This window comes from Vulpes lagopus, chromosome 14 (genome assembly GCF_018345385.1).
Source record: "Vulpes lagopus strain Blue_001 chromosome 14, ASM1834538v1, whole genome shotgun sequence".
Classification (NCBI taxonomy): Eukaryota; Metazoa; Chordata; class Mammalia; order Carnivora; family Canidae; genus Vulpes; species Vulpes lagopus.
Window position 1 is genome coordinate 30067050 of NC_054837.1, and position 27825 is coordinate 30094874.

The 27825-nt window shown below is 47.7% G+C and overlaps 1 protein-coding gene across 1 annotated transcript; it reads right to left on the minus strand.

The window, feature by feature from the left end:
• Positions 1 to 291: 291 nt before the first annotated feature.
• On the minus strand, positions 292 to 27717 carry VPS37B (VPS37B subunit of ESCRT-I). The gene is made up of 4 exons (XM_041728659.1): positions 27552 to 27717; positions 4547 to 4718; positions 3049 to 3131; positions 292 to 2262 (listed from the first exon to the last, which is right to left on the minus strand). Exons 1-4 carry the CDS (start codon positions 27660 to 27662, stop codon positions 1765 to 1767), a joined length of 864 nt encoding a protein of 287 aa, XP_041584593.1. The 5' UTR covers positions 27663 to 27717; the 3' UTR covers positions 292 to 1764.
• Between the last annotated feature and the right edge of the window lie 108 nt (positions 27718 to 27825).

Sequence of the window (27825 nt, forward strand, 5' to 3'; positions counted from 1 at the left end):
GGACTTAGGCCATGGGCTGGGCTAGGGAGACACTGAGCCCAGAGGGCACCGGCCACCCTGTGGCCACCTCCTCACACAGGGAGGTAGCGGATGCCCTTCTGCCCTTCAGTCATGTCCAGGAGAAGCTGGTAAACAGCCTTTTAAGCTACTAGCGCCAGGTGAAGGCAGACACTTGGGCCAACTTGGGTGGCTTTTTAACGGACACACAGCTTCCCTCAGGAACCTCTGACCACTGAGAATCTAGAACCAAACACACCACGACCACCCCCAGGTAAATAAATGACAGGACCATTGTTGTTTCTCTATTTATTAAAAAGGGTCCTACAGCTTTACAACCCCGGCTCAGGCCTGGCCCTGCAGAGCCACGCAGCCAGCCTGGCAGCCCCCTCCCCACGTGGTCTGGCTGCGCCCTGGGCAGCACCCTCCAGGAGGGCGGGCAGCAGAGGGATCAGGGAGGGGCAGGGCAGCAGCTGGCCCCCTGCAGCCAAACGGGGCCGGCTGAATACAAAGGTTGGCGGCCTCGCTCCCGGCCTGCTGGGGCGGACCCTGGTGGAGCTCTGCCTGAATTCTGGCACCTGGGCAGGTGAGACCCCAGAGGGCCAGGAAGAGCGGTGTTGGCACCCTCTGCTGATCCTGCTGCTGGCCGCCTCCAAGCTGAGATGCTGCTGGAGTCCTGCTGTCCCACTTCTGCCCCGAGGCCCCGTCAGGGGAAGAGAGAATTGGCTAGAGGACGGCGGGGACACCAGACTGCTTCCGCTTGGCAACTTCATGAACGCAGACAAGCCCCGCCCTGGGAACGTAAAGCTGCTCACGAGAGCTACCCCTCCACCCACCCAGCCTGGGGGCCTGCAGGAGAGCCGGGGCCGCACCCTCACTGGCACCAGGGGAAACTAAGGCACAGCACAGGCCCCCACAGGTGTGACCACACACTGCTTGTAAAAAAGGAAATTGCATTCACTTCTGTACTTCAATCTGCTCCAAATACTATGTGCATTTTTATAAAGTTTCCCTGAATGATCCTGTGTCCAAAAAGTTCTTTGCCAATATAAAATAGGAACATTACAGACATAGTAAAAATATTGGAGTAGTTCTTTGTAGAAAGGCTCGGGGGCTGGTCCAGGCAAGAGAGAGTGGGGGAAGGAGCTGGGGACATCCTCTGCTGTGCAAAGTCCAGCTCAGACCCATCTCTGCCCCTCCTGGCTGCAACTTGCCCAGCCTCTGGACCTGGCGGTGGGCCCAGTGCAAACTCCACAGGGGCTTTGAAGCATCCAGGTGTGGGGGGAGGGGTGACGGGCACCCCCTGCCCACAGATTCAGGAAGCACCTTCCAGGCTGGTCCCCTGACCAACCTTGACCAGAGATAGCGGTGGGCTAAGCCACACAGCACTGTCTTTTGCTAACAAAGTGGAAACGATGGAGCATGCTCGTTAAACAAAGCTGCAAAGGAAGGACCACACTTCTAAGTGGGACGGGGCGGGGGGGGACACACTCTTCCCCCAAACTTAGGAGTCCATCAACACTACAAGACTTAGGGATCATACTGAACACATACACCAGTGCGACCATGGAGATGCCAGGCTGAAGCCTCGCACACACAAGCCCCTGGGGCCAAACCTGGGTTCTAGGTCTACTTACCGCTGACCTACAGTTCTAAAATCAAATGGATGTGCTGCCCCAAGGCACCAGCGCCCTGGTCCTCGCAGCCTGTGCGTGCAGAGCCCTGGCCAGCAGGTGCAGCACAGCCTCCCAGGAGGATGGAGGCGGCTCACTGGAGGATGAAGCCTGGCTGGTGTGGAGGCAGCCGGGGCGGGGGTCTCTGGGGAAGAGCGGGTGGGTATGGAGACATGAACTGTGCAGAGAATCCTTGCTGGGGGGGCAGGCCCGTGCGGGGGGGCAGAGGAGGGCACTGTGATCCTGGGTACGGAAGGGTGGGTCCTGAGGCCATGGCGGTGGTAAATGGCGTGGCCAAACGTCCTGCAGGCACCGGGGGCGGTGGCGGGGGGATGCGACGAGGTAGCACAGAGGGGGGCCCACTGGCCTCTGAGGTAGGGTAGGGCAGGGGGGCTGCAGGGGCTGGCTCGGGCACCCTGGGCAGCAGCGGGGCTGGCGCCAAGGCCTGCGGGAGTCTCTGCCCCTTCAGCACCAGCTCCTGGAGCTTCTCGATTTTCACTCTTCGTGTGTGGGCCAGTTTCCGCTGGCTTTGATAGACATCGATGAAGGAATCCAGAGGAAGCTCTCCATCGAGAAACTTCTCAGCCATGTTCTGAAAGAAGCAGGAAAAAGCTGATTACAGGGACAGGTCAGCTCTTAGGGAAGGAAGCTCCCTTCACCACCCAGAGAGCAGCCACACCCAGTTTCCTTCTATCACCCATGCCCCACTTACCCCACGTGCAACACTGTAGACCCTGGCTGACCTCGGAGGAGCTCCCCACCCCCACCAACCCCTGGCAGAGAAAGGGACAGAGATGGTCATGACCACTCGCTGCACCCCATAAGCTGGACAAGGCAGCAGGCCTTAAGGGGGCCTGCCTAAGCGGAAGGGAGTCTCTCGGTAGCCCTGAGCGGCCGGGCTTTGAGGCCCAGAGGAAACCACTGTAGCCACTTGCCACCCTCTCACCAAGCCAGCTGGAGTCCGTTTCCTTCCTTCCACTGGCTGCACCCTGACAGGCCCTGAGACCGGGTCAGCAGGAGAGCCACCCGTGCTCATGCCCCTACCCAAGCCCGGGATGAATTCAACCACTGGTATAGAGTGGCAACACGCCACCCACCTCAATTTGCTACGTCTGCACAACTTCAGACCTTGACTCATGGCCTTACCTGCTTTGTGAGGCTCAAACCTTGAGTGCTCAGCAGGCCACCTCTTACAGGCTCTGCCCTGCCTGTAGCTTCAGAGCAGACACTAAGTTGGCTGCCTTGGGGCCGTGCAGACTCAGTCCAGTGCACACCCCTTGCTTGAGGACCAGACCCACCAGAGCCACCTGGCTGCCCAAAGTGGCCCCTACCCTGGTAACTGTGCTCTGGGGCACTGCGCCCATGTTGCTGTATTTACCTCAGTGTCTTCCTCAATCTTGGCCCCTTCTGCCTGAAGAAGTGCCAGCAGGGTCTCCAAGGAAGCGCTGCTAGACTGCTTATCTGGAAGAAGCCATAGGCGTGATAAGAGAAGGGGGCATCTGGGCACACACTCAGAAACCACCGAGAGATCCAGCCCCTCAGAGCGACACGCTCCCCCAGACTCCTAGTTACCCTCCTTTCAAAGAAAGGGCGCTTTAACTGGAAAGGTAATGGGAGAGTCACACCTGAGAGCTGGCTTTCCAGGAAGCTGAAAGTCAAGGCCTTAAAATCCAAGAGAGGAAGGCATACACAGGACAAACTCAGGGTGGCACTATGTGTCCCACACCCCATGTTGCCATGGGCTCTACAGAGGGCTGTCACCCAACACAAACCAGCCCACGTAGATTTCCTTCATATTTTTGAGTGATAATTTACATAAATAGATGTAACTTAAGCCAATGACCTAAATCTTTACAAATGTATAAACCCCAACCCCCTCCCCATATCAGGATACAGAACATGTGCAGAGGCTCCCTAGGCCGGCTCCCAGAGACTCCCCCGATACCCAGTCCTGCCTGGTTCAGGACGTCACATGAGCACATCACAGAGGGTGTGCTCTTTGCTGGCTCCTTTCACTCCATACCGTGTCTCTGAGATGCCCTCGTTTCTTTTCAATGTCCATTGTATAGAGACCAGAACTTACTAACCCAACTTTATGTACACAGACATTTCGATGGTTTCCAAATCCAGCTGTTACAAACAAAGCTACTGTGAACATTCTGGGGCCTGTCCGTGGGCAGACGCAAGCACGCCCGGAGTGGACCAGCTGAATCACAGAGTGAGCACAAGTGTTGTTCAGGTAGGTTTTGCTCAACAACTTTTCCCAAGGTGATTTTTACCAATTTACATTACAATTTCCACCCTCCCTCCAAGGGAAGAACTCTGGCTGGACTGCCTGGCCCAGAGCTCTTACTGCAGTGATATGCAGAGGCAGAGAGGGAGACCCCCCACCCCCACCGGGTATCAGACCTCCCCAACAGGGGAGTCTCCCCAGCCTCACTGAGGGACAGAGCTTTTAACCTTTTCTTCACCACAGCTCCCTTGAAAGCCACCCAGAGCACTCAGGACTCCATGCTCATTTCCTCCAGCTCTTCATAATGACTAAGTGTGATGTTAAGATGAAATGTCCCCGTGAGGAATATTTTTCAGGACTAACCCCAAGGCCTTAACTACATAGGAGAAGATTTAAATATCATGATTCAGAAAATTACCTTTTCCTAGGCTGTTTAGAGAAGAGGAAATTTTGTTTAAAAAGTGGCCAAGTTTCTTTGCTAAATAGCTAAAATGATCCCGTATATAAAATTTTTCTTTGTGGCATTACTCCGTGTCTCAATCTGCAATTTTTCCATCACAATGCATCTTTCCTGATAGCCGAACAGCTTGAAAATGTGCCTTCCCTCAACTCTGTTATTGAAGGATCACCCAGAAAAAGTTACCTAACTTGGTCTTCTTTATCTGATAGGCTTCAAAGAGAACCTGGAGTTCCTGGTATTTTTGGGTCAAACGTGCTTTCAGGGCATCCAGTTGGGGCTGGTACAGAAGGTTTCCTTCTGCCAGGCTCCGGTTGCTGGCGAGCGTCATTTCCTTGTTAAGCTGAACGTTCTGCGTCTGCAAGGAGCAAGGATGATGAGAACCAACAAGTGTTAGATTGCAGACCATCCCCCCCCCCCCCCCAGGTCCCTGTGCCCTGCCCTGGGAGCCGCCCCATCGCCACATCTGCTGGCCACATCTGCTTCTGTTTGGGCTGGTCCCAAGCTGGGACCACCTGCGGGCCACTCTCAGCCAGACTCCAGCCCCTCTGGGTTTCTAGGTTGGACACAGCTCCCTGTTCTTAAAAAGCAAAGCCACTTCCTTTCCAACAATCTGCAGACAGGCTTTGTCTTGTGACCTGTCAAGTCTCTGCTTCGATAGCTGCGCTGTGGCTGGTATCCCTTACTGCTGCCATTGTGCTGGCAGGAATCAACAGCTGTAAAGATTTAGGGCTAGATTTGTTCAAAACCAGTTTCTGCTGCTCCACAGGAAGTTAAAGAATCACTTTTAACAGCAGAGGACCAGTTGGCAGGGTGTCAATTCTGGCTCAATCATAAGGCTTAGAGATCAAACACAAAAGCCTGACACCCCCTGGGAATGAATTCCGTTTACAGTGACCTTGCTCGCTCTCTCACGCCCACCCCCTGCTCCTCTGTGGCTGGAAGGCGGGACTCCTCCAAGCTCCAGACCCAAACTGGGGCCCAGAGGCTTATCTGCCCCCCAGGGGTTGTTTGGGAGAGAAGCCCTGGGGCCCAGACCACAAGGGTGAGGGGGGAAATGGAAGGTCTGAAGACAAGGTAAGGAATTCCTAATGAAACTCAGCAAAGCTATGTTTAAAGAAAATCCCAAAACCCAAATACATGAGACACCATCCCTACTGGCTAGTGACAGTCCCCCACTATCACGGCCTGCCCACAGCAACCTCACTGTCTGGACCTGAAGTTTCCACAGCGCACAGTCCTGTCCTGTTAGTCTTTCCCTTGATATTTGCTGCCACCCCACCTAGGCTATTTTTGCCATGACTTCCTTCCTCTTGAGAGTCTGGGTGCAGATTTCCCACTGCACTGCCTCTGCTCTGGCCACACCCACCCAGGACGCCAGCCCAGCTCCCAGCACAGCTTGCATGCACTCCATGCACACACCCACTGCACCCATGTACCTGTGCACCCACTGCATACGTGCACGACTCACATGCACGCCTTCGTGAAGTCAGAGAACAAAGCAGCAGCCCTGGCCCCCAGGCTGGGGGCTCCCTACAGCAGACACATGGTCTGTGTCTTTGGCATCTAGGAGCTCAGCCCAGGACCCCAAAGATTCAACTCTCCTTAAAATGGAATTTAAATTAAGGATTTAAATTAAGCTAGAAAAATGAGCCTCTAGCTCAACACTACAAAATTAGTGCAGCAGAAATACTCTCTCTTGCTGCTTTTAGCCGGCAGGGAGAATCTAGGGCCCTCATTCAAGCAGGGTTCCTGGCAGTGCAGAGTTCCAGAAGGGCCTCCCTCACCCCTCTTTTCCCCCACCACAGCAGCTCCCCCGCCCTGTGCATTGTATCCTGAGCTCCTGCACAAGAGTCTTTCCTCCCATTGTTTGTTCTTTCAAATGGCTTAACAAACAAACATAAACCTTTGGCCACTTGGGAACACAGCTCAGCAATTTCTTTTAAAACTAAACATGCAGGGACGCCTGGGTGGCTCAGTGGTTGAGCATCTGCCTTTGGCTCAGGGTGTGATCCCAGGATCCGGATTGAGTCCCACATCAGGCACCATGCAGGGAGCCTGCTTCTCCCTCTCCCTGTGTCTCTGCTTCTCTGGGTCTATCATGAAGAAATAAAATCTTTAAAAAATATAAAAATAAACATGCAACTACCAGGCGATCCAGAAATGTCCTCCTGGGTGTAGAGGCCGAGAAAAATCAAGGCCATTCCTCCTCAAGTTTAGCATTAGTGCAAATACAGCCATCTTAGGCCCCTGTGAATAAGAGCTGAACTTTATGGGAAAAACTGCAGAATGTCCTCAATGTCCTCGGCAGGTAATCCCATATCAGAAAGACAACAGAGCCCACACCCATGGTAGAAAGTCCCATATTAGAACAAGAACAGACCCCAAGCCAAGGGCAGGAAGCCCCTATTAGAATAAGAACAGAGCTCAATGCCCTTGAAAGCCCCATATCAGAATGTAAACAGAACTTGAGAAATTCCTCCATCCCTTCTGAAAATCCCCTAGACCAGCCCATAAAAACCCAGCTGTAACCCACTTCGGGGTCCAAGTCCCTGCTCCATTGTGTCGGTACACTTGGACCCAAGCTCGAGCTTGCAAATAAACCCTCGTGCGCTTGCATCGGTGTCGGCTCCTTGGTGGTTTCTCGGATTCGCAATCTTGGGCACAAGACTGGGCATTCACCCTGGGGAAATGCAAAACCCTGTCCATGAACGTTCAATGTGGCTTTATTTGTAACAGCCAAAAACCTGAAGCCACGCAGCTCAGTGGCGGACAGCTGAACCAAGTGCACCGCATCCACGCCAGGGAACACCTCTCAGTCTTAAAAAAAGAACAAAGTCTGACACCCATGGCAACTTGAGTGAGACTCCAGGGAATTATGCAGAGTGAAAAAAGCCAGGCCAAAGGGTCACACTCGAGGATTCAGGGTATACAACACTACTGAAATGACAGAGCCCCGGAAACGGAGACAGGTGAGCGGTTGGGGAAGGGACATCGGGACGGGGTGCCCCACTCTCCCCTATTCTGACCTGGGTCACTGTCCTGGCTGGGAGGGTTCCCAAGGGGTTCCCATGGGGCGGGGAGTGGGTGAGGGACACACAGGATCTCTGTTATTTCTTACAGCCACTGCGAATCTACAACTTCAACATTTAAAGTTTAATTATAAGTCAACAAACTGCTGATGAGTTTCTTTATACCCTCCACCCCCCACCAGTCTCATCTGCAGGCTGAGAAGGGGAAGGTGCTCAAGGCCCCACCTCCCTGCACCCCAGCCTTCTGGTTCAAGCTTAAGTCTTTGTTCAATAAACATTTACTGGGCAACTATTATTTGCCAGGCCCTGAGTTAGGCCCAGAGCACTAAGAGGAAGAGGAGCACTCCTATGGGCACATAAGCTCAGTCGTCATAAATGGAACAGACCTTAGCATATCGTGATCGCTGGGGCATCAGGTGACCTGGTCCCCACCTGCCCACCGGGGAATGTCTGAAAGCACTCCTAGTCCTTCCCTCCACTGCCTCTGGAGCACAGGTTCCTTCCTGTGGTGGAGCCCCAGCATCTGTGTCTTCCCTGCTCATGGTCCCCCCCAACCGGAATACAAACACAGGCAGGATCTTGGTGTGCCAAGTACCTAGCGCCTGTCAGCCACTTGGTAAGGATCTGCTGACTGAACCAGAGATCCTTCCCCACCCGCCAAAAGCCAGTCACTTGAGGCCAGGTCCAGCAAATAAGATGGATCACATAATGTGTGTAGGAGGAGGGGGATAGCTGTGTACGTCAAGCAATAAATGCCCCAAATCTCTTACGTAGACAGGCTCCCTTGAAAAAAGTCCTTTGAGACCAAGACTCCTGGTTGCAGAGTGGGGGGAGCGGGTCTCACATTGGATCTAAGACTAATTCCAAAAGCAAGATCTCCATAGGGACCCCCCGAAAGGTGCTGGCATCCTGAAGTGCATAATTGCAGTGTGCTGCTAGAGGACGGCCTGTCCTTCAGCTGTGCGGCTCCACTGCGGCCAGATCTTCAGATCACCTGAAGGGGAAGGGGTGCTGGTTTGTACCCACTACTCGGACCAACCCTGGGTCAGCCAGATTCTCCAGGAGGGGGCCCAGGCACCACCACTCCAGTCTCAGCGTAAAACACATCTACAAAAGAAATCTTATTCTTGTAGGGTCTAAATCAGGTCACAGAAACTCCTAGAAGAGAGCAGCACAAAGCATCACAGGCTAGAAGGGTGGTCTGTTTGCACAGGATGCATAAAGGCTGGCTTAAGCCGCCAGCCAGCAAAAGAGCCAAATACAACTACAACAGACGGCCATCAAAAGCAGTCTGCAATTTTTTATATCCTTTGGGTATTCAGATGTTTTTCCGTAAGTGAATACTGGTAAGTTCTAAGTGGTCACCCAGAGCACACCCACAGCACTCTCTGGGGAACCACGGCCAGGACAGTGTACAGAGGTGGGGAGCAGCTCCTCAGGCTTCTGATAAAGCAATCCCAACACTCCCATGAGCCTCAGAACTTACCTGGGATGCTGCATTAAGTGCAGAAAAAGACTCTTTCCTCCATAATATTCCTTTCCATTGCTCCAATTAGACATGGGGAGGAAAGAGTCAGTCTTGTTCTATGATTTGCAAAGCAAAGGAGAGCTGGCCAGAACAGGCCTTGGGGCCCTCTGCGTGGGGATGGCGCACTGGGCAAGGTCCAAGTGGAAGCCACTCTGGGTGACACATGCCCGGCTCCACCTCCCTTAAGACCAACTCCCGCCTTGGTGTCTATGACTGAATCCATGCCATGACTCTGAAAATGCCTGCAGGGGCCACCATGGTTTAGAAGCCAGTCAAGGGCCAACAGATACATGAAATTGAAAACCCTGTTGCCAACTTCTTGATGGTTCTCATGATCCTTTTGCTCAGCCACAGAGAAATCCTTTCAAGGGACACCTGGGTGGTTCAGCAGCTGAGCAAGTGCCTTTGCCTGAGGTCGTGATCCCAGGGTCCTAGGATCAAGTCCTGCACTGGGCTCCCTGCAGGGAGCCTGCTTCTCACCCTGCCTATGTCTCTGCCTCTCTCTGTGTGTCTCTCAGGAATAAATAAATAAATAAATCTTTAGAAAGAAAAAAAAGAAAGAAATCCTTTTAGGAAATAGCCTTGCTGTGGTAAGGAAACATTTTTAAATATGCACTCCAGTTTCTTTTTCTGCTCATAAAAAAAAAAAATGAGACGCAGGACTGTAGCACATAGAGCGGGACCCCATTTCTACAGTTCTTTCTGCTTACCTCTGAATAATATATCTTCTTTCTTCTTGTACACTTGTAGTGCTTGATCCACTACAAGCATGTATAAGTTTACAGAAAGAGTATTATTTTTTAATTTAATACAACCTGTTAGTATTAGAACCAGAAGAGCAGAGGCTCTAGAAAAACAAGCTGTTTCAAAAAAGGGTGACACGGGTGAAGGGGATTAGGAGGTACAAACTTCCAGTTATAAAGTAAGTGATGGAGATGAAGAGTACAGCATAGCGAACATATATGTCATATATGTCAATAATATTGTAACAACGTGGGAAGGTGACAGATGGACTACACTTATCATGGTAGCCACTAAATCATCTACACAATTGTCAAATCACTACGCAGTCCACCTGAAACTAATATGACGCTACTGGTCAACTATGTTTTAATAAAAAATATAAAGGACCATTGACCACAAACACACACGGAGAAGAAAACAAAGTATTTTTTACATGCTTGTCCAGGCAGAAATGTGAAGACCCCTTATGTCTTACGATGCTTACATTAATACACGAAGTTCTCATAGCACGCACATGCTACCTCAAATGCATGCCAGGAGTTCTTAATTTGGGCCAGGAAGTATGGTAGATATAAACTCCCCTCTGGGGATGTCTGGGTGGCTCAGCTGATAAGCGTCTGCCTCCAGCCCAGGGCGTGATCCCAGTCCGGGGATCGAGTCCCACACTGGGCTCCTTGCAAGGAGCCTATTTCTCCCTCTGTCTATGTCTCTGCCTCTCTCTCTCTCTCTGCTCTGGGTCTCTCATGAATAAATAAATAAAATTTTTAAAAATTAAAAAAATAAACTCCCCTCTGGTTGACACATGCAATGGTCACAAACGAGAGGCACAGGGATGGGAGACTGCCTGTACTCTGTCAGCCAGTGCAGGGTCAGAGGTTTGAGCTTGTAGTGGAGATTTTCCAAACCAGACGCTTCTACAGTGTACAGTGGTCTGGAAGTGAATGTGAGAAGAGAATCTTAAGATTACGACAGTGATTGCTCTGAAGCAAGACTCTGTCACCGCAGAGAGACAGATGACACAGAACACACACGGAGACACATTATACATGAGGGGGACTTCACATACACCTTCCCCTGCGGCTGACATTCAGCCTTCTCCACTGGGAAGGCAGGTCAGAATGGTACGATCTGACAGCCTTGAAGCCACTACAATCTACACATCTGTTTTAAAAAACACTCACAAGGGCAGCCCAGGTGGCTCAGCGGTTTAGCACCGCCTTCAGCCTGGGGCCTGATCCTGGAGACCTGGGATCGAGTCCCACTCAGGCTCCCTGCATGGAGCCTGCTTCTCCCTTGGTCTGTGTCTCTGCCTCTCTCTCTCTCTCTCTCTCTCTCTCTCTCTCTCTGTTTCTCATGAATAAATAAATAAAATCTTAAAAAAAAAAAAAAAAAACAACACTCACAAACTTCAGTACGAGTATAGTTCCTAACAGCCACCAGATGCTCCAACACAGCGTTTGGTTGGTTGGTTCATTTGTTGTGTCATTTGTTCATTTGTTGTGTTGTTAGCACTTTTGTTGCTAAATTCTGAGGAGACAATAACCAAAAGAGTGTCCTCACAACCCTGAATGTAGGCAGGCCCTGTGAGCATCATGCTGCCCAACTCCAGGGGGCCTCAGGCCCTTCACATTGCAGTCCTGAACACAGACTGCATTTGCTCTTCAAATAAATGGCTCAAGAGAGAAAAAGATCAACAACAACAAAAATCCAAATAGATATGAACTTAAAGACTTAAGTTACTGGTGATGTGAAAACTTCACTTCTGTCAGCACCCTACATGTTTCAACAGTATTTGCTAAAATTTATTGAGCACTTACTGCATGCCTGGCATTGTGTCACTTTCTCTTCATGCACTTAATCCTCTCGGTGAAGGGGAGACAGATTTCGCCCCATTTTACCCAGAAAGAAATACAATCTCAGGGAGGTTTAAGAGATCAGCAGAGTCTCAAATGCCAGTAAGTAACTGCAGAGCCGTGAGGTTAAGTGTCAGGATATTCCGTCTCCAAAGTGCATTTCCAAACCATACATCTGCCATGCGGATTATGCCCTGCATGACGCCACAGCATTTGCCATCCACTGCGTAGAACCGATCTACTCTCATTTCTCTATTTTCAGGTTCCAGGACTCATCTAAATTTCCATTTATATCTTTTACTTACATTTTTATTGAGGATATATATATATATATATTTTAATTTATGATAGTCACACAGAGAGAGAGAGAGAGGCAGAGACACAGGCAGAGGGAGAAGCAGGCTCCATACCGGGAGCCCGATGCGGGACTTGATCCCGGGACTCCAGGATTGCGCCCTGGGCCAAAGGCAGGCGCCAAACCACTGCGCCACCCAGGGATCCCTATTGAGGATATTTTCAAACACAAAGAGAAAAGTAGGGAGAGAAGTATAATGAGTTTATGGACCTTGTCCAGGGTTTGACAATTAGTGACATTTGCCCATTCTGCTTCATTGAGATACTCCCCAAGTTTTTTCAAGTATTTTTTTTTAACATTTTTTTTATTTATTCATGAGAGACACAGAGGGAGGAGCACAGACACAGGCAGTGGGAGAAGCAGGCTCTATGTGGGGAACCCGATGCAGGACTCGATCTTGGGACTTTGGGATCACGACCTGAGCCAAAGGTTCAACTCCTGCCACCCAGGAGTCTCTCCTCAAGTATTTTAAAGCAAATTTCAGGCATCCAATCATTTCGCCTTCAACTTTAGTATGTATCTTTAATGGGGAAGAGCTTTACAACTATAATGCCATGGTCACACTTATTAAAATTAACAATACCTCTCTAATTTCAACTTCTGCATGTGTTGGCTTCAATTCCTCCTGTAATGAGCTTCTGCCTATCATGGTTGACCATCTGAAATCCTTTACATAGGAAAAAGAGGATAACTGTTCCTACAACACTACCCACCCAGTGCTGGCACCTCAGACCAACTTTTAAAAGACTGAGTTAAGATCAAGTAACCTCTGATAATGAATAATAAGCTTTGGCGGGGGTGGCATCATTATTAAGTAATGGATTTGGCTTTTTTTTTTTTTTTTTGGTTTTCAATTAATTGCAGTTAGTCATCTTCCTGATGCTCAAACTACCCACGGCCAGTTGGAGACACTTCAAGCACCCTCCATCCCCAGGGCTGGACAGCTTCCCTGTTCTCTAGGAGAGCAAGGTGTCCCAGACCCACATGTACATGTAGTACATTTGCTGCCCCGATCTGGACCAGTCCTTCTTGAAGAAATACTGGCTCCTGGGCAGCCCCGGTGGTGCAGAGGTTTAGCGCCGCCTGCAGCCCAAGGCATGATCCTGGAGACCCTGGATCGAGTCCCGCATTGGGCTCTCTGCATGGAACCTGCTTCTCTCTCTGCCTCTCTCTCTCTCTCTGTCTCTATGAATAAATAAATAAAATCTTAAAAAAAAAAAAAAAAAGAAAGAAAGAAATACTCGTTACTTTTGGTGGAAAATTCATTTTAATTTTTATATTTTTCCTCTCCAAATAAAATTAAATTGAGAACTATCCATAATACAAAGATGAGGAATAAAATAAATCTTAGCTTTTGTACTTTCCTACCACTAGAAAACATTAGGTTGCATTAAGACTCTAAATACAGCAAGCTTATGGATCAGGTGACCAAAAGGTTGGCATACATTCAGTCAGGTTAATCTCTCCTTTTATTGTACTACACTTGATCTAGCTCACAGATTAATCTCAGGGTAAATATCACCAAGGTCATATGCAATTTGAGTGTAGGCTTTACTGTTAAAGGTTAGGTTATTAAAAAGCCCAAATTCATCTTCCATTCAGTGAAGACCTTGCCAGTGACAAACTCCTCTCTCTCCAGTCTTCCAAGTAAACTCGGGCTTTCAGTGGAGCCTGTAATCCAAGTCCACAATATCCCCGAGGTGTGCTGCAAACGTGGCTTCATTCAATACAAAAATGAAATAACTTAACGGTTGCAGGGGATCCCTGGGTGGCTCAGCGGTTAAGCGCCTGCCTTCGGCCCAGGGTGTGATTCTGGAGTCCCAGGATCAAATCCCACATCGGGCTCCCTGCTTGGAGCCTGCTTCTCCCTCTGCCTGTATCTCTGCCTCTCTGTGTGTGTGTGTGTCTCTCATGAATAAATAAAATCTTAAAAAAAAGAACAAAAAACTTAACGGTTGCAGAGTTGGACGGGTTAACATGTTAACAAAATTAAAGATCTGAGGGATCCCTGGGTGGCTCAGCAGTTTAGCGCCTGCCTTTGGCCCAGGGCGCGATCCTGGAGACCTGGGATCGAATCCCACATCGGGCTCCGGTGCATGGAGCCTGCTTCTCCCTCTGCCTGTGTCTCTGCCTCTCTCTCTCTCGCTCTCTGTGTGACTATCATAAATAAATAAAAATTTAAAAAAAAATTTTTTTTAAATTAAAGATCTGAAAACTCAAAACTACAGTGAAAGAACTGTAGAACATTATGAAACTGTCCTAAAATACAACCACCTCGTGGGTTGTGTGAAACCATCTCCAAGGCTACAGCCTACTCAGGAGAGAAAATTTACCAGCTGCTTATCTAACATTCCACCAAAACAATCCACTCAACAGAGACAGCATATCAGATTAATAAAGACTGTTATTTTTGATTGAAGATGTCAAAATCCTTGTTGAGATTAAACTTACTATCTTCAGAAACTAACAGGCAGGGACACCTGGGTGGCTCAGTGGTTGAGTGTCTGCCTTCAGCTCAGGGCATGATTCTGGGGTCTGGGGATCCAGTCCGGCATTGGGCTCCCTGTGAGGAGCCTGCTTCTCCATCTGCCTCTCTCTGAGTGTCTTTCATGAATAAATGAATAAAATCTTTAAGAAGAAGGAAAAGGAAAAGGAAAGGAAGAAAAACTAATAGGCAATGGGACGTAGACTAGAAAGATCCCTTCCAAACGAAACTGACTTCCATCTTAAAATTAATGTTACTCCGTGCAACTAACCATAGAAATGCAAAAAGCTAGGTTTGAAAATAAATGGACTATTCCCAGAGAAGAATTAAATGGTCTCAGGGAAACACAATTAGATACCTTTCTAGAAAAAAAAAAAAAAAAAAGATAGCTTTCTAGTTCTGGCAGGTTCAACATACCAGGGTGCTTTTGTTTCCCTCAAAGATTTACTTCCTAACATTCACAGGGGTGGGGGATGATCTCCCTACTTCCTGGACTTATGTAGATAATGATGTCAATAATAAAGAAATATAAAAATAGGTGTGACCAGTTCTGATAACTTGTCACATGCTACAAAATGTTCCTTTCCTAGTATCACAACCTTTTAATTCCTGAGTATTCTGGGCAGAGGGAGGGAAGAACAGAAGGCAGGACAAGAACATCCAAACTGATGAAAATATTAACTGCCTTTGCCCCTAGTCTCCTAAGGGCAAGGGGCTTGTCACCCTTGGTCCTACCGAATCAATCTTGGCAGGTGAGCCAGGGAAGCCATTGAGAGGCCTTCACTCCATGTTATCAGAACCAATTAGCTGCTGGTTAGCTGAGCAGTTTGGTTAAAGCCATAAATCAATAAACACACAAAATTTTAAAAATATACATCTGTCCATTTCTTCATGTAAGGCAAAGGTCTTTTCCTAGAGAAAGGGTCCATTAGCTTGAGTTCCAGAAGTTCTTCATCATTCAGACCATATCCGTGGATGTGGAGGGCTTAAAGACTGGACAAGCAAGATGAGTGCAGAATCCTGAAATTCTTCCATTTTCTTGCAGCCTGGTCCACACCTAATTTGTTAGCAAGTTTGTTTCTAGTGCACAGCCCTCTATTTATTAACTCTTTCCAAAGCACTCAGCTCAGTTTTCTCACCTTGTCTTTTCATTCATGGCTCATCAGTTGCTACAGTACTTAATGAAGTAAGTTAATTAGTGTAAGAAAACCAGAACAAACAGGTCCTCAACTCTCAATAAGTATCCAACTGCAGAGTGGGAGCAGAAACATCCAGATACCTGATCATGATCATGGGGGGCATCGATCAATCACTATATATGATGGTGGGAAACACCAATTACTGTAACACTCCAGAAAAAAAAACAAACAAAAAAAACACTCTAGTTAAGTGGAAGGAGGTCAATTAATAACTTCTACCATAAATTTAAATCCAGAATACTCCTTCCTTCCCCAAAAGAAAGAGCCTATGGAAGACAGAATCTCTAAATTCTGCTTTTCTTATTAGCAGTTTCTAGCCAGGACAAACCACCAAAGTAATAATTTGTTTAGTAAGACCTGAAGGGTTTTTTTCCTCTTCTCTATTTTCTTTCAACCTCAATTTACAAGAAATGCATGTATGAGAATCTTCTGGGCTAGTCTTTACACAGGTGCAAATAAGAAAATGCCTAACCAGATGAATCTTGGGTTACCTGTATTAAGATTACAGCTTTTGACTATTTTGCTTTTACGTTTAAAATATATCATGACACAAACTTTCCAAACACCTGACTCAAGAATTAAGTTTAGTGGATAAAACTTACTCTCACATGACTAAAATTATCATCTTTTATTCAGTATGAGAAAATGCTATTCTAATAGTGGGATTTTTTTAGTACAAGATAAAGAGATTAGTCAAAGAAGAATCAGTTACCTCAAAATTATTATACTTAAATTTCATAACAAAAAATACCTGCAATTTTACATGATGTAGGGAATTTGATGTTCTACCTAAAAACACCTACCTAGGGATCCCTGGGTGGCGCAGCGGTTTGGCGCCTGCCTTTGGCCCAGGGCGCGATCCTGGAGACCTGGGATCGAATCCCACATCAGGCTCCCGGTGCATGGAGCCTGCTTCTCCCTCCGCCTGTGTCTCTGCCTCTCTCTCTCTCTGTGACTATCATAAATAAATTAAAAAAAAAAAAAAAACAAAAAACAAAAACACCTACCTAGATACTTAAGACTCAATCATTTTTTAAAAATTGATATTTTAACAGATTTATGGTCAAAGATATTAATAGCAATATAAGATAGCGAAAAAAAGCATCTAAATATCCAATAATAAGGAAATGGTCACATAAATTAGGATATATTCACATGATAAAGGATCAGGCAGCTATTAAAAACACTGTCATAGGGGCACCTTGGTGGCTCGGTAGGTTAAGCATCTTGACTTCTGCTCAGGTCATGATCCCAGGGTCCTGGGATCACTCTCTCTCTCTCAAATAAATAAATAAAAATCGGGATCCCTGGGTGGCGCAGCGATTTGGCGCCTGCCTTTGGCCCAGGGCGCGATCCTGGAGACCCAGGATCGAATCCCACATCAGGCTCCCGGTGCATGGAGCCTGCTTCTCCCTCTGCCTATGTCTTTGCCTCTCTCTCTCTCTCTCTCTCTGTGACTATCATAAATAATAAATAAATAAATAAATAAATAAATAAATAAATATCCTTTTTTGTGTTGTTTTTTTAATAAAAATCTTAAAAAACAAACAAGCAGGGCAGCCCCAGTGGCTCAGTGGTTTGGCGCAGCCTTCAGCCCAGAGCGTGATCCTATCCTATGTCAGGCTCACTGCCTGACTGCCTGGAGCCTGCTTCTCCCTCTGCCTGTGTCTCTGACTGACTCTCTCTCTCTCCACCCAGTCCCCGTCCCCCCCCCCCCCCCCCCCCCCCCCCCCCCCGTGTCTCTGACTCTCTCTCTCTGTCTCATGAATAAATACATTTTTAAAAATCTTAAGCCCCACACTGGGTACTTAACAGAGAAAAAAAGAAAAAAAAAAAAGAGAGAGAAAATGCCCAGGGTTTAAGTTAAAACACATGAGTGCATGAGCACACACACACAGCAAAAAACTATACAAAATGATCCTGAGTGGGGGGAAAAAAACAGGAAAAAAATCCACAACAACAGTATTTCTGTCTGGGTGGTGGTACTACATGTGACTATGTGTTTCTTCTTCAAAATGTTCTGTATTTTTAAATTTTTTTATTTCTAGAATAAAAACAAATATTTTTAAAGATTTGATCAGTTAGAATCAGAAATTTGAAATACTACTCAAAACAAATAAAATACCACATACTCCCTGTGTTCTTTAACAGAGTATGTGAAAGCAGGCCAGCCATTGAGGACACAGAGCTGGCACCATTGAACATCAAGTAACTACGGTACCATGTGTGAAACAGAAGTACCCACAGGGAGTGGAAGCAGATGGCACATTTATCCCCTAAATAAGCAGTTGCCAAAGCATGCTCCAGGGAAGCAGTCCCAAGAGCTCCATGATCAAGTAAGTTTGGGAAATGCTGCAATGTCTGTCCCTCTGAAGCTGCATCACACACCCTAACAGTTAAGAACCAAACAAAGCAAAGCAAAACAAAAACCTTTTTAGCACTGATTTCCCGAATTTCTTTACCATGGAACTCCTTTTAATATAACCACCACTGACATCCACAGAATTAGGACCCCAAGCACAGCTAAAGGAAATACTACCCTGAACCAAACAGCCCCAGCACCTTATTAAAACTGCCACGGCTTCTATCTACTGGGCACTTCATACTGGCACGGCAACATGCTCATCACCTTACAAACATCATCACGTTCCTATAACAACTCGACTAGTAAGGCTGCTGTTATAATGCGCTCATTTACTTTTTTTTTTTTTTTTTAAGATTGTATTTATTTTATTCATGAGACAGAGAGGGAGAGAGAGGCAGAGACACAGGCCAAGGGAGAAGCAGGCTCCATGCAGGGAGACCGACGTGGGACGCGGGATTCCGGGTCTCCAGGATCACACCCTGGGCTGAAGGCGGCGCTAAACCGCTGGGCCACCCGGGCTGCCCAATGCTCTCATTGTAAAGATGAGGGAACTGACAGGAAGGGTAACGTGCCCAGGGTTTCCTAGCGACCCAAATCCCATCTTTAACCACTATGCTTAAGAACTGACCTTACATTTTTTCTGAGGCTTTTTATAACTTTTGCCTCCTCTTTTCATTTATTTCCGGATGGTGTTACAGGCTCTGTTAGTTTTTCCCGATACCCTTCAAACATCTGCCACTGACAGACAAACCATATGACCAACCGTGTTCCTATTTGAATTAGGTACAAAACAAGACTCCAAGGAACTGGCGTGTAAGTCAGTGACTTTGGCTGCCTCCAAAGGCCTTTGTTATCAACCATCTTTCAGCCTTCTAGCTCATCTCCGTGCTTTCTGGTCTTATCCCCTCAAATCAACCCTCCCACCCCCCTGGGTTATCTGAACCATTCATTTAAGTCCCAAATGTGACCGCAGTACTCCTGTGGCTCCCTCTGCCCTAGAGGATCAAGCCATCTGGCCTCTCCTGCTTCTCTGGCCTCTTCCTCTGCCTAGCCCTGTCCCAGTACCTCCAGCAAGGCTGGAATATTACTGTTGTGAACACCCCTTTAGGCTCTTCCTCTGTGTCTGTTCCTGCTATCCACCCCCATGCCTAGAAGCCCTTCTCCCTCATTACCTGGTCAACTTTTCCTTTGAATCACAGCTCATGAGTCATCTCCTTCAGGAAACATTCTCTGCAGATCTCCCCCACCCCTGTAAAAGCTTGCTGGGTGTCCCCCTCCCCGTTCCCCTCCCCCCTAGTGTCCCCATCACTACTGTTTCATACATCCGATGTTTGTGAAAACTGACTTTTGTACACCTGCTCAATCCTAAAAGAGGAAAATGAAGTGGCTTAGTGGCTTCTCATCTCCAGGGTGCTTCATAAAGGTTGAGTAATGAATAAACTTGCTCGGCCTCAGCTGTGTTCACACTAAGGAAAGCTGCTGTCTGATGGCAAGCATTAATTAGCACTTACTCTGTCCTTCTGCCAACCTAGGCACTGGGCAATGGATAGGAATAGAACCTTGAGGTGCCACTCATGGTGGCACCACCTTTGGTGATAATGAAAGATCTGACTCTAAAGAAACATCAACTATGACACTGTTGTAATGTAACAAGCTATGCAAATAACTGCTTTTCACATCAATTCTTAGGCAGAATAATGAATAATATTCCTCATAATTCCAAGAGAAATGCTTAAAAGTTTTCTCTTGACATACTGCAACATAACCTATGACAACAAAGCTACACCTACCTCTACTTTCATTCTTCTCTATGAAAAATTTTACAAAGAACTTTCCTTTGCCTTTTTCCCACTAGGTAGGACAGTTTTCCCTAATAATGATAGAATCTGAAAAACTCACAGAACAGAGGGAGGAAATAAACCAACTCTTGCCTCAGCATGTACTGAGAGTCAGTGATTACATCCGTGAACAGTGGCTGACACACAGGTCACTGTAGAAAACCCTGCAATGCATACTTGGCATATTCGCCACAGCAACATTCTGCTACAAATAGTGCGATAAAAGCCAAACATAGATCTTCCTTAACTTACAATGGGGTTTCATCCCGATAAATCCATCATAAAAAATACCGTTAAGTCAAAAATGCATTTAATACACCTAATCTAGTGAACACCACAGCTTAGCCTGCCCCACCTTAGGCTCAGAGCACAGACACGAGCCTCCAGTTAGGCAAAATCATCTACCACAGATTTTATTTAATTGTAAATATGCTCTATGCCCAACATGGGGCTTGAACTCACGACCCTGAGAACAAGAGCTGCCCCAACACAAAGCCTATTTTATAATGAAGTGTTGCCTATCTCATGTAATTTACTGAGGATGCACGGCCAGTGACAAACAGAACGGCCGTGTGGGTGCAGGTACAATCTGTGACCCTGGTGATCACATGGCTGACGGGGCACTGTGGCCGCTGCCCAGCATCATAGGAGAGGATGGGACCACAGATCACGAGCCCGGGACAAAACAAATTAAAAATTCCAAGTACGGGGATCCCTGGGTGGCGCAGTGGTTTGGCGCCTGCCTTTGGCCCAGGGCGCGATCCTGGAGACCCGGGATCGAATCCCACGTCGGGCTCCCTGCATGGAGCCTGCTTCTCCCTCTGCCTGTATCTCTGCTTCTCTCTCTGTGTGTGTGACTATCATAAATAAATAAAAATTAAAAAAAAAATTCCAAGTACGAAAAAAAGAAATTCCAACTATGCTTCCTACCGAAGGTATATCACTTTCACATCATTGTCAAGTCAAACAGTTGTGAAATTGAACCATCATGAGTCAGGGTCATCTACAAACAAAATTGGCTTAGCTCAAGAGCACATCAATTCTGCTTGACAGATGAGGCTCAAACAGTTCAGTCTACTTCTAGGTTCCTCTTTCGACTGGTCTGAGGCAGTACAAGCACGATGACAGGATGTCAGCTGGTCTGTAAAACACCAGGCTCGTTTCTCGCTGTTTCTCCCAGCCCACTAATTACTTCTGGTAGCCTTTCAAACTTTTATATTCTTCCTGAAGGAAGCTGACCCCCAAATCTGTATCTCAGCTGACTGTTCCTCTGAGCTTCAGAACCGTATTTCCAACTGCTGCCGGAGGTGCCACGTAACTATCCTCCCTGTCCCCTCACTCTCAGGCTGGCAGGGTCTCAGGGAGCCCACTCTCCCCTCCTGCCACTCTCACTCATTTCCACTTGCATCCAGTTGGCTCCACTCACTCAGCAACACCCACATGCCAGGGACACAAAGATGAACATGACAAAATGGAGCCCCCAGACTAGCCAGGGATACAGGGAAATAAATGTGACTTACAAAATGTGTGCCAAGTGCCACACAAGACATGTACAAAGAAGCTAAGGGACTGTGTGTCTGTGACTGAGGAGGTAGGGAGCACATGGCAGGCAAAGCTGGTGAGGTTGGAATCCCCTCAACACTGGTTTCCTCCAACACTGGTTTCTTCTTACCTGAACTTCCACTTCCACCTTGGCCTTTCCTGAACCTTCCTGCACCCATGCAGTCCATACTCTGCTGCCACGTTAACCTTCCTAAAGTGTACTTCTGATCATATTGCTCCTTCTGCTCCAAACAGTCATGGAAACTCACTGCAACCAAATGAACTGCCTTCCACTCACACACTGGTACTCCGCCCTCACTGGCCTCCGTCCCCATCATTTCCCTACTCCCAGGCAGATCTGATCTGATTAAAGTAGATAGATGGTAACTCACCAAAGTCTGTCCTGTGCTTGCTTTCCTGCTCTGGGCCTGTGCTCTTGCTGTCACTTCTTCCTGATTCCCCATGTTTCTCTCCCAAAACCCTACTTAGAGAAATAAATATCTGATTCAAGACAGTGGCTGGGGGTGGAGTGGGGTGTCAGTCTCAGGATGGAGCACAAAGAGGGCTTTTCACTGGATTGACTGTGTTTACTTCCTAAGCTGGGCGGCAGGTGCACAGATGTTCCTTACATTATCCCATACCCTCTCAGGAGTATTATCATATTTGATCATTTTCTTAAACCTTACCCACCTGTCAAGTCCATCTCTTGCACTAGGAATCTAACTACTCTAGACAGAGTGCCCCTCTTCATTTGATCTTCAAGGTCATTTACAATTCACTTGTGGCCCTTCTTCTTAGTCTCTCTTTTTAAAAAACTGTGGTAAAATATACCATAAAATATATCATTTTAACCACTTTCAAAGACCACTTTTAAGTATATCCCCACTGTTGGGTAGCCACCATCCTCCATCCTCAACGTTCATCTTCCCAAACTAAAGCTCCCTACCTCTTATTCTCCCTTGCACTGTTAAGTGCCTGCATATTTGGCTTCTTCTTCAAATTATAACATGGGGATTATGCCCTCCCTATTCATGTTTCCATCCTTTTTTTTTTTTTAAAGATTTTATTTATTTATTCATGACAGACACAGAGAGAGAAGCAGAGACATAGGCAGAGGGAGAAGCAGGCTCCAAGCAGGGAGCCCAATGTGGGACTCGATCCCGGGACTCCAGGATCATGCCCTGAGCCAAAGGCAGACGCTCAACCACTAAGCCATCCTGGCATCCCATCAGGTTTCCATCCTTAAAATGCCTCACATGCAGTGAGTGCTCCACAGCTATTGAACCAAAGTGGAATCTTCTTGAAATGGCAGCAAGGATATGAAGCCTTTTCATTTTTGCAGTAACAGCTAATAACAATTCCCTGAGTGCTCACTGCACTAGGTGCTATACTAAGCATCTTATACACTTACCTCATTTAATCTACCCAACCAACCCAATGAAGTAGGTTACTGCTGTCATCCCCTTCATTTTCAATGAGGAAGCTCCACTTGGAAAGACAATACTTGCCAAAGGTCGCATGGCAGTATCAAAAGTCAGTTCTATGCTATACCACACCCACTGCACTTCTAATCTATGCAAAAGTAGAGAGCAATTATATAAGTGACCAGATTTCACCAGAGCCAGCCAAACAATTCTGAAAATCTCGCAAGAAAGGGGGAAGCCCCCTCTGTGCCAAGTACTGCCTTCACCTGCTATTACATTGGGCTTCATAAAACCTGCATAAAAACTACCCTCACTTTACAGTGGAGGAACCGAAACACAGAGAGTTTAGCTGAAATAAGGTCACACAACTCTCAGCTATGCTCTTTCCACAAAATCTTTGTTTTTTTTTAAGCTTTACACCCAACATGTGGTTTGAACTCACGACCCGGAGATCAAGAGTTGCATGCTCTACCAACTGACTGACCAGCCAGGCACCCCTTTCCACAAAATCTTTTTCTTTTTTTTTAAGATTTTATTTGAGAGAGAGCGTGCGCGCACACACAAGGCTGGGGGGAGGGCGGTTCAGAGGGGAAGCAGACTTCCCTTGGAGCAGGGAGCCTGGCTCTGGCTAGATCCCAGGACCCCGGGATCATTGATCTGAGCAGAAGGCAGATGATTAACCAACTGAGCCACGCAGGCGCCCCTCCACAAACCTTAACGCCTCCTTTAAAAAAATTAATTTCAGAAAATATTCTGTCACAGTAATTTTTTACTCGAGTTATTATAATAAGTCCATAGAAGAGAAGATTCAAACATAAAAGTTGAAGCCTTTGTATACACAATGACTGCACAACGTGAACAGAAACAAACTCCAGTAGCAGACACTCCAAGAGTTTAAATCTTAACTTCCAAAAACCAGTCCCACCAGCGCTCAGCGCCGTGTTGAGGAAACAGTCCCTGGGTTTAAAGCAAGGTCAGTACATTTCAATGAGCCATTATGATTCATGCAGTAGCTTTGCAGCCCCACACAAATCACACCAGAACACGCCTTAGGGAAACAGCTTCTTCCAGACCAGACTGCACAAAACAATCTGTTTTTTCAGACCCTCAGCGTTTTTGCATGTGGGCGATTTCATTTGCCAAAGAAACACAGACCCTGAATCTGAATCCTCAGTTAGGTGGAATTATTAGTTAACACTAACCAAACCACATCCCCTCAGAAAGCACATTGGGAGACATGACCCAAGAGGTGGGGTTTAGCTGCCTTATCCCCTAAGCGACAGTTCCTTTTAAGGGAGTGTCCCATAAATCCAATGGGGTTAATGTGGACAGAGAGAAGGGCACATTCCATTGCCATGTAAAAATAACTTTAAATAAAAATAAAATGTGTGCATATCAAACATCAGCCCACAGGAAAGGAAAGAGCAAAGATCACTGGGGATGGTACATTTAGGGAACTGCATTATGGACAGGAGGAACAGGAAAAAATAAACACATAGGCACTGAAAATGGGACCATCTATAGCCGCTACACGATTTTAATGTCTTGAGCTGCGCTAAGGCTCACACACCGCAATTAAAACAATGTAAGTGAAGTATAGTGCACAGCTATATTCAAACCTAACAGTGAATCCTTCAAAACCTAGCCACGCTTTCCAGTCGCCACAAAATATCCCCTCAGGCTTAAAGAAGTCTTACTCTACAATTTAAAACACTTCCTTCTGCCAATTAAAGGGGAAGAAAAAAAAAAAAAGCCTTTGGTTCAGTTTAAGAGATTCAATGCCCGAAAAGGCCTGTTTCATTTATGGTATCATCTTAGACCTTCCGAGATACATAATCATTTTGACCATAGAAAAGTAAAATGTTTCTTAAGCTAACGGCAAATAAAAATTTACCTAACATTCTTGAAATAAGACCCCATTAACTTGTTGGGTCGATGTGCTATTAGTGGCTGTCAATAACCCTTCTAAAAAAGAACGAACCAGATGATTATTAATAACTGCAATTACTGGGGATCCCTGGGTGGCTCAGCGGTTTGGCGCCTGCCTTTGGCCCAGGGCATGGTCCTGGGGTCCCGGGATCGAGTCCCACATTGGGCTCCCTGTGTGGAGCCTGCTTCTCCCTCTGCCTGTGTCTCTGCCCCTCCCCCCCTTTATCTGTGTATCTCATGAATAAATAAAATCTTAAAAAAAAAAACTGCATTTACTCTTTATTGAGCACTAACTACATGCAGTGGTAACATGCACTATCTCACATAATCCATGAAATATTATATTAGCCTTCTCCAACAGATGCGCAGAGAAGTGGATTAACTGGCATGGGAAATAGCCAAGTCCAACCTGGAGTAGATGATTCCAAAGTCTCTAAGTTCCCTTTTTTCAAGAGAGGAAAGTTCACAGAGCATTTTTTTTCCTGTGTCTCATAACCACCCCGAAATAAACCAATGCATATGTTAAGAGCTCAAAGTACCATGGCCAAAATTTTAGTTATTCATGTTATTCTTGTTCCTACAGAACCATGCCACATGTGAAAAGGGGAACAGGATTTGCTAAGTGACTGTAGCTAGGTGAGCTGCTTGGCTAAAGTATTTTGGTTTTCTTGATCGTTTCCTTGTTTTAAAAGTGCTACACCCTGAAGAACAAACTGCTGTTGACTAAGTTAACTTGAATTACGTGGTCAAATCAAATGCAGTGGGTCAGTCCTCAGTCTTTATATAGGATATTCTGGTAGGAAGGTCATTTTTTTTAAATATTTTATTTATTTATTCATGATAGACAGAGAGAGACAGAGAGAGAGGCAGAGACACAGGCAGAGGGAGAAGCAGGCTCCATGCCGGGAGTCCCACATGGGACTTGATCCCGGGACTCCAGGATCACGCCCTGGGCCAAAGGCAGGCGCTAAACCACTGAGCCACCCAGGGATCCCCAGGAAGGTCACCTTTACCAAAAAAGGCAATCAAAAAAGTTTTGCTAGGTTAACTGCATTTCCCTTTATGTAATAATCTTCCGTATCTTGGGCAGAGGAAACAAGTGATGCTCTCCCTAACAGCCTTGGAATCGGGAGAATTACTCGACTCTTTCCACTCCACTAAAAGGCGGCTTATCTCTATTAAGGTAGAATACAATCAATATAACTACACCAATATAAATACAGTATTCTGTTCTTAGTGAAACAGAATAGTCACAAAGCAAAATAACCTAGTATTACACACTAGAAAAATATACCTGTCATTTTATTATTAAACTAGAAAGATGCCTGCTGACATACAACAAAAGGTCTCCCTGCCAACTGAAAAGCAGAGAAACGAAGCAAAGATTTTATTTCTTTAGAGACGTGAAACTCCTTCAGTCAAGAAAGATAGATTTTGTCACTTATTATTCTCTAAAATGGCAAGTGCCACACGGAGACCATAAATGAGGGAAACTGCATCTCGGAGCAACGTTCTATGTGCCAAGTTACAAAGCTCGTGAATACAAGGGGTGTATTAATGGAGAGACTGATACCATCTTACTACAGTGGCCTCTCTGTAGCTCAGGACAATAATCTGTTGAGGGTTTTCCAGTGATTTTGAATGTGCAACCTCCATACAAGCCCCCTTTTAAGGAAGCTGGCTCAGTGCTGAACAATCCCTCTTCGGAAAGAAAGCCAAAAGCCCCCACTCTGGCTTCAGGGTGAGAGGCTCAGCCCCGTAGGCGTGGGAAGGCTCAGACTTGGAGACAAAGAAGTAGGAGTGGTAAATGGGCTAGGGAGAGCTGGGATCAGCTTGGGTCCACCTGCCTGGAGGAGATGCAGCCCTGTAGGATGGGACATTCAGGGAAAGAGTCCAAAAAAGCCTGGGAAAAGGAGAGACGTAAACAGCGCAAATCCAAGCGTGAAGTCGGTTACCCAGGAGAGCAAATCATGCCACAAGAGATGCAGTAAGATAACCAGAAACAGGGTGGCCATATGCCTTCCAGAGGCTGGGCAGGACCTTGACTGGGGGGAGGTGGGGGCCTGTCATGTCCCTAACCCCTTTTATCTTCTCCCCCCCACCCCCAAAAAAAAACAGCTCCAGGAACTTCCTCTGGCCCCAACAGGGTAGAACATTGTGGGGCAAAGCCACCACACTAGATTCCCACATTCCCTTCTTTCACAGAAGGGGGCAACTTTATGGAGAAAAGGATTCCTGCTCCCACCCACAAAACCAAGGAGAAAACCCCCCTAGGATGGCTCTACCAGAGCCACATCCAAATGGCTCCATGGGGCCCCTCCAAGTCTCCCTGGAACGTTCAGATACACAGACCCCTCGAATCCGCGGCCTCGTGCCTCCCAACCCGAGACCCGGCCCAATCCTAAGTCCAGCTCAGATCTAGCGGCCCCACAAGCCCGTCCTGGAAAGGGCGATCCTAAGACTCCTATCCAGCTAGCCCCCTCGGCCCCTGAGCAGCTGCTCGCGGACCCCACGACCGCCTCGGTGCGCCTGTGCCTCTCGGTCCTCTTCTCGAGCCCCATCCTCTGTCCAGACCCAGCCCTCGGCCCCCTCCTTCCGGTCACTCCTTGTCCTCCTCCGAGCCAGTCTCGTCCCCCTAATTCCCTCCTCGTCCCACCAGACTCAGCCACAGCCCCCTGGGTCCCCAGGTAGCCGTTCCCGGCTTCGTCCCCGGCCCCGGAGCCTCAAAGCCTCGCTTCGAACGCGCTCAGCCCGAGCCCCGTCCCCTCGGCTCGAGCCCTCGGCCCAAGTCCAGGCTCGGCGGCCGCCCCACCTCGGGCCACCTCGGGCCCCGGCCCCGGCCCCGGCCCCGGCCCGCACGCCCCTCCTCGAGGCGCCGCCGCCGCCGCCCGCCTCACCTCCTCCATCTTCTGCACCATGTCCGTCAGCTGCCCCTCGTCCTCCAGCAGCTCGTTCAGCTGCATCAGCGACAGCCCGGCAAACCGGGCTTCGCTCCCGGCGCCCGCCATCCCCGCGTCTCCACCGCAGCCGCCGCCGCCGCCGCCGCCCGGGCCGCCAGGCTCCGCCAACCGGAAGCACCGCCCTCCAGGCCCGCCCCCGGTGGGGGGGGACGTGACGCCAGCTCTGGGGCATGACGTCATCGCCGCGCGGGCGGGCGGGCGGGCGGACGTA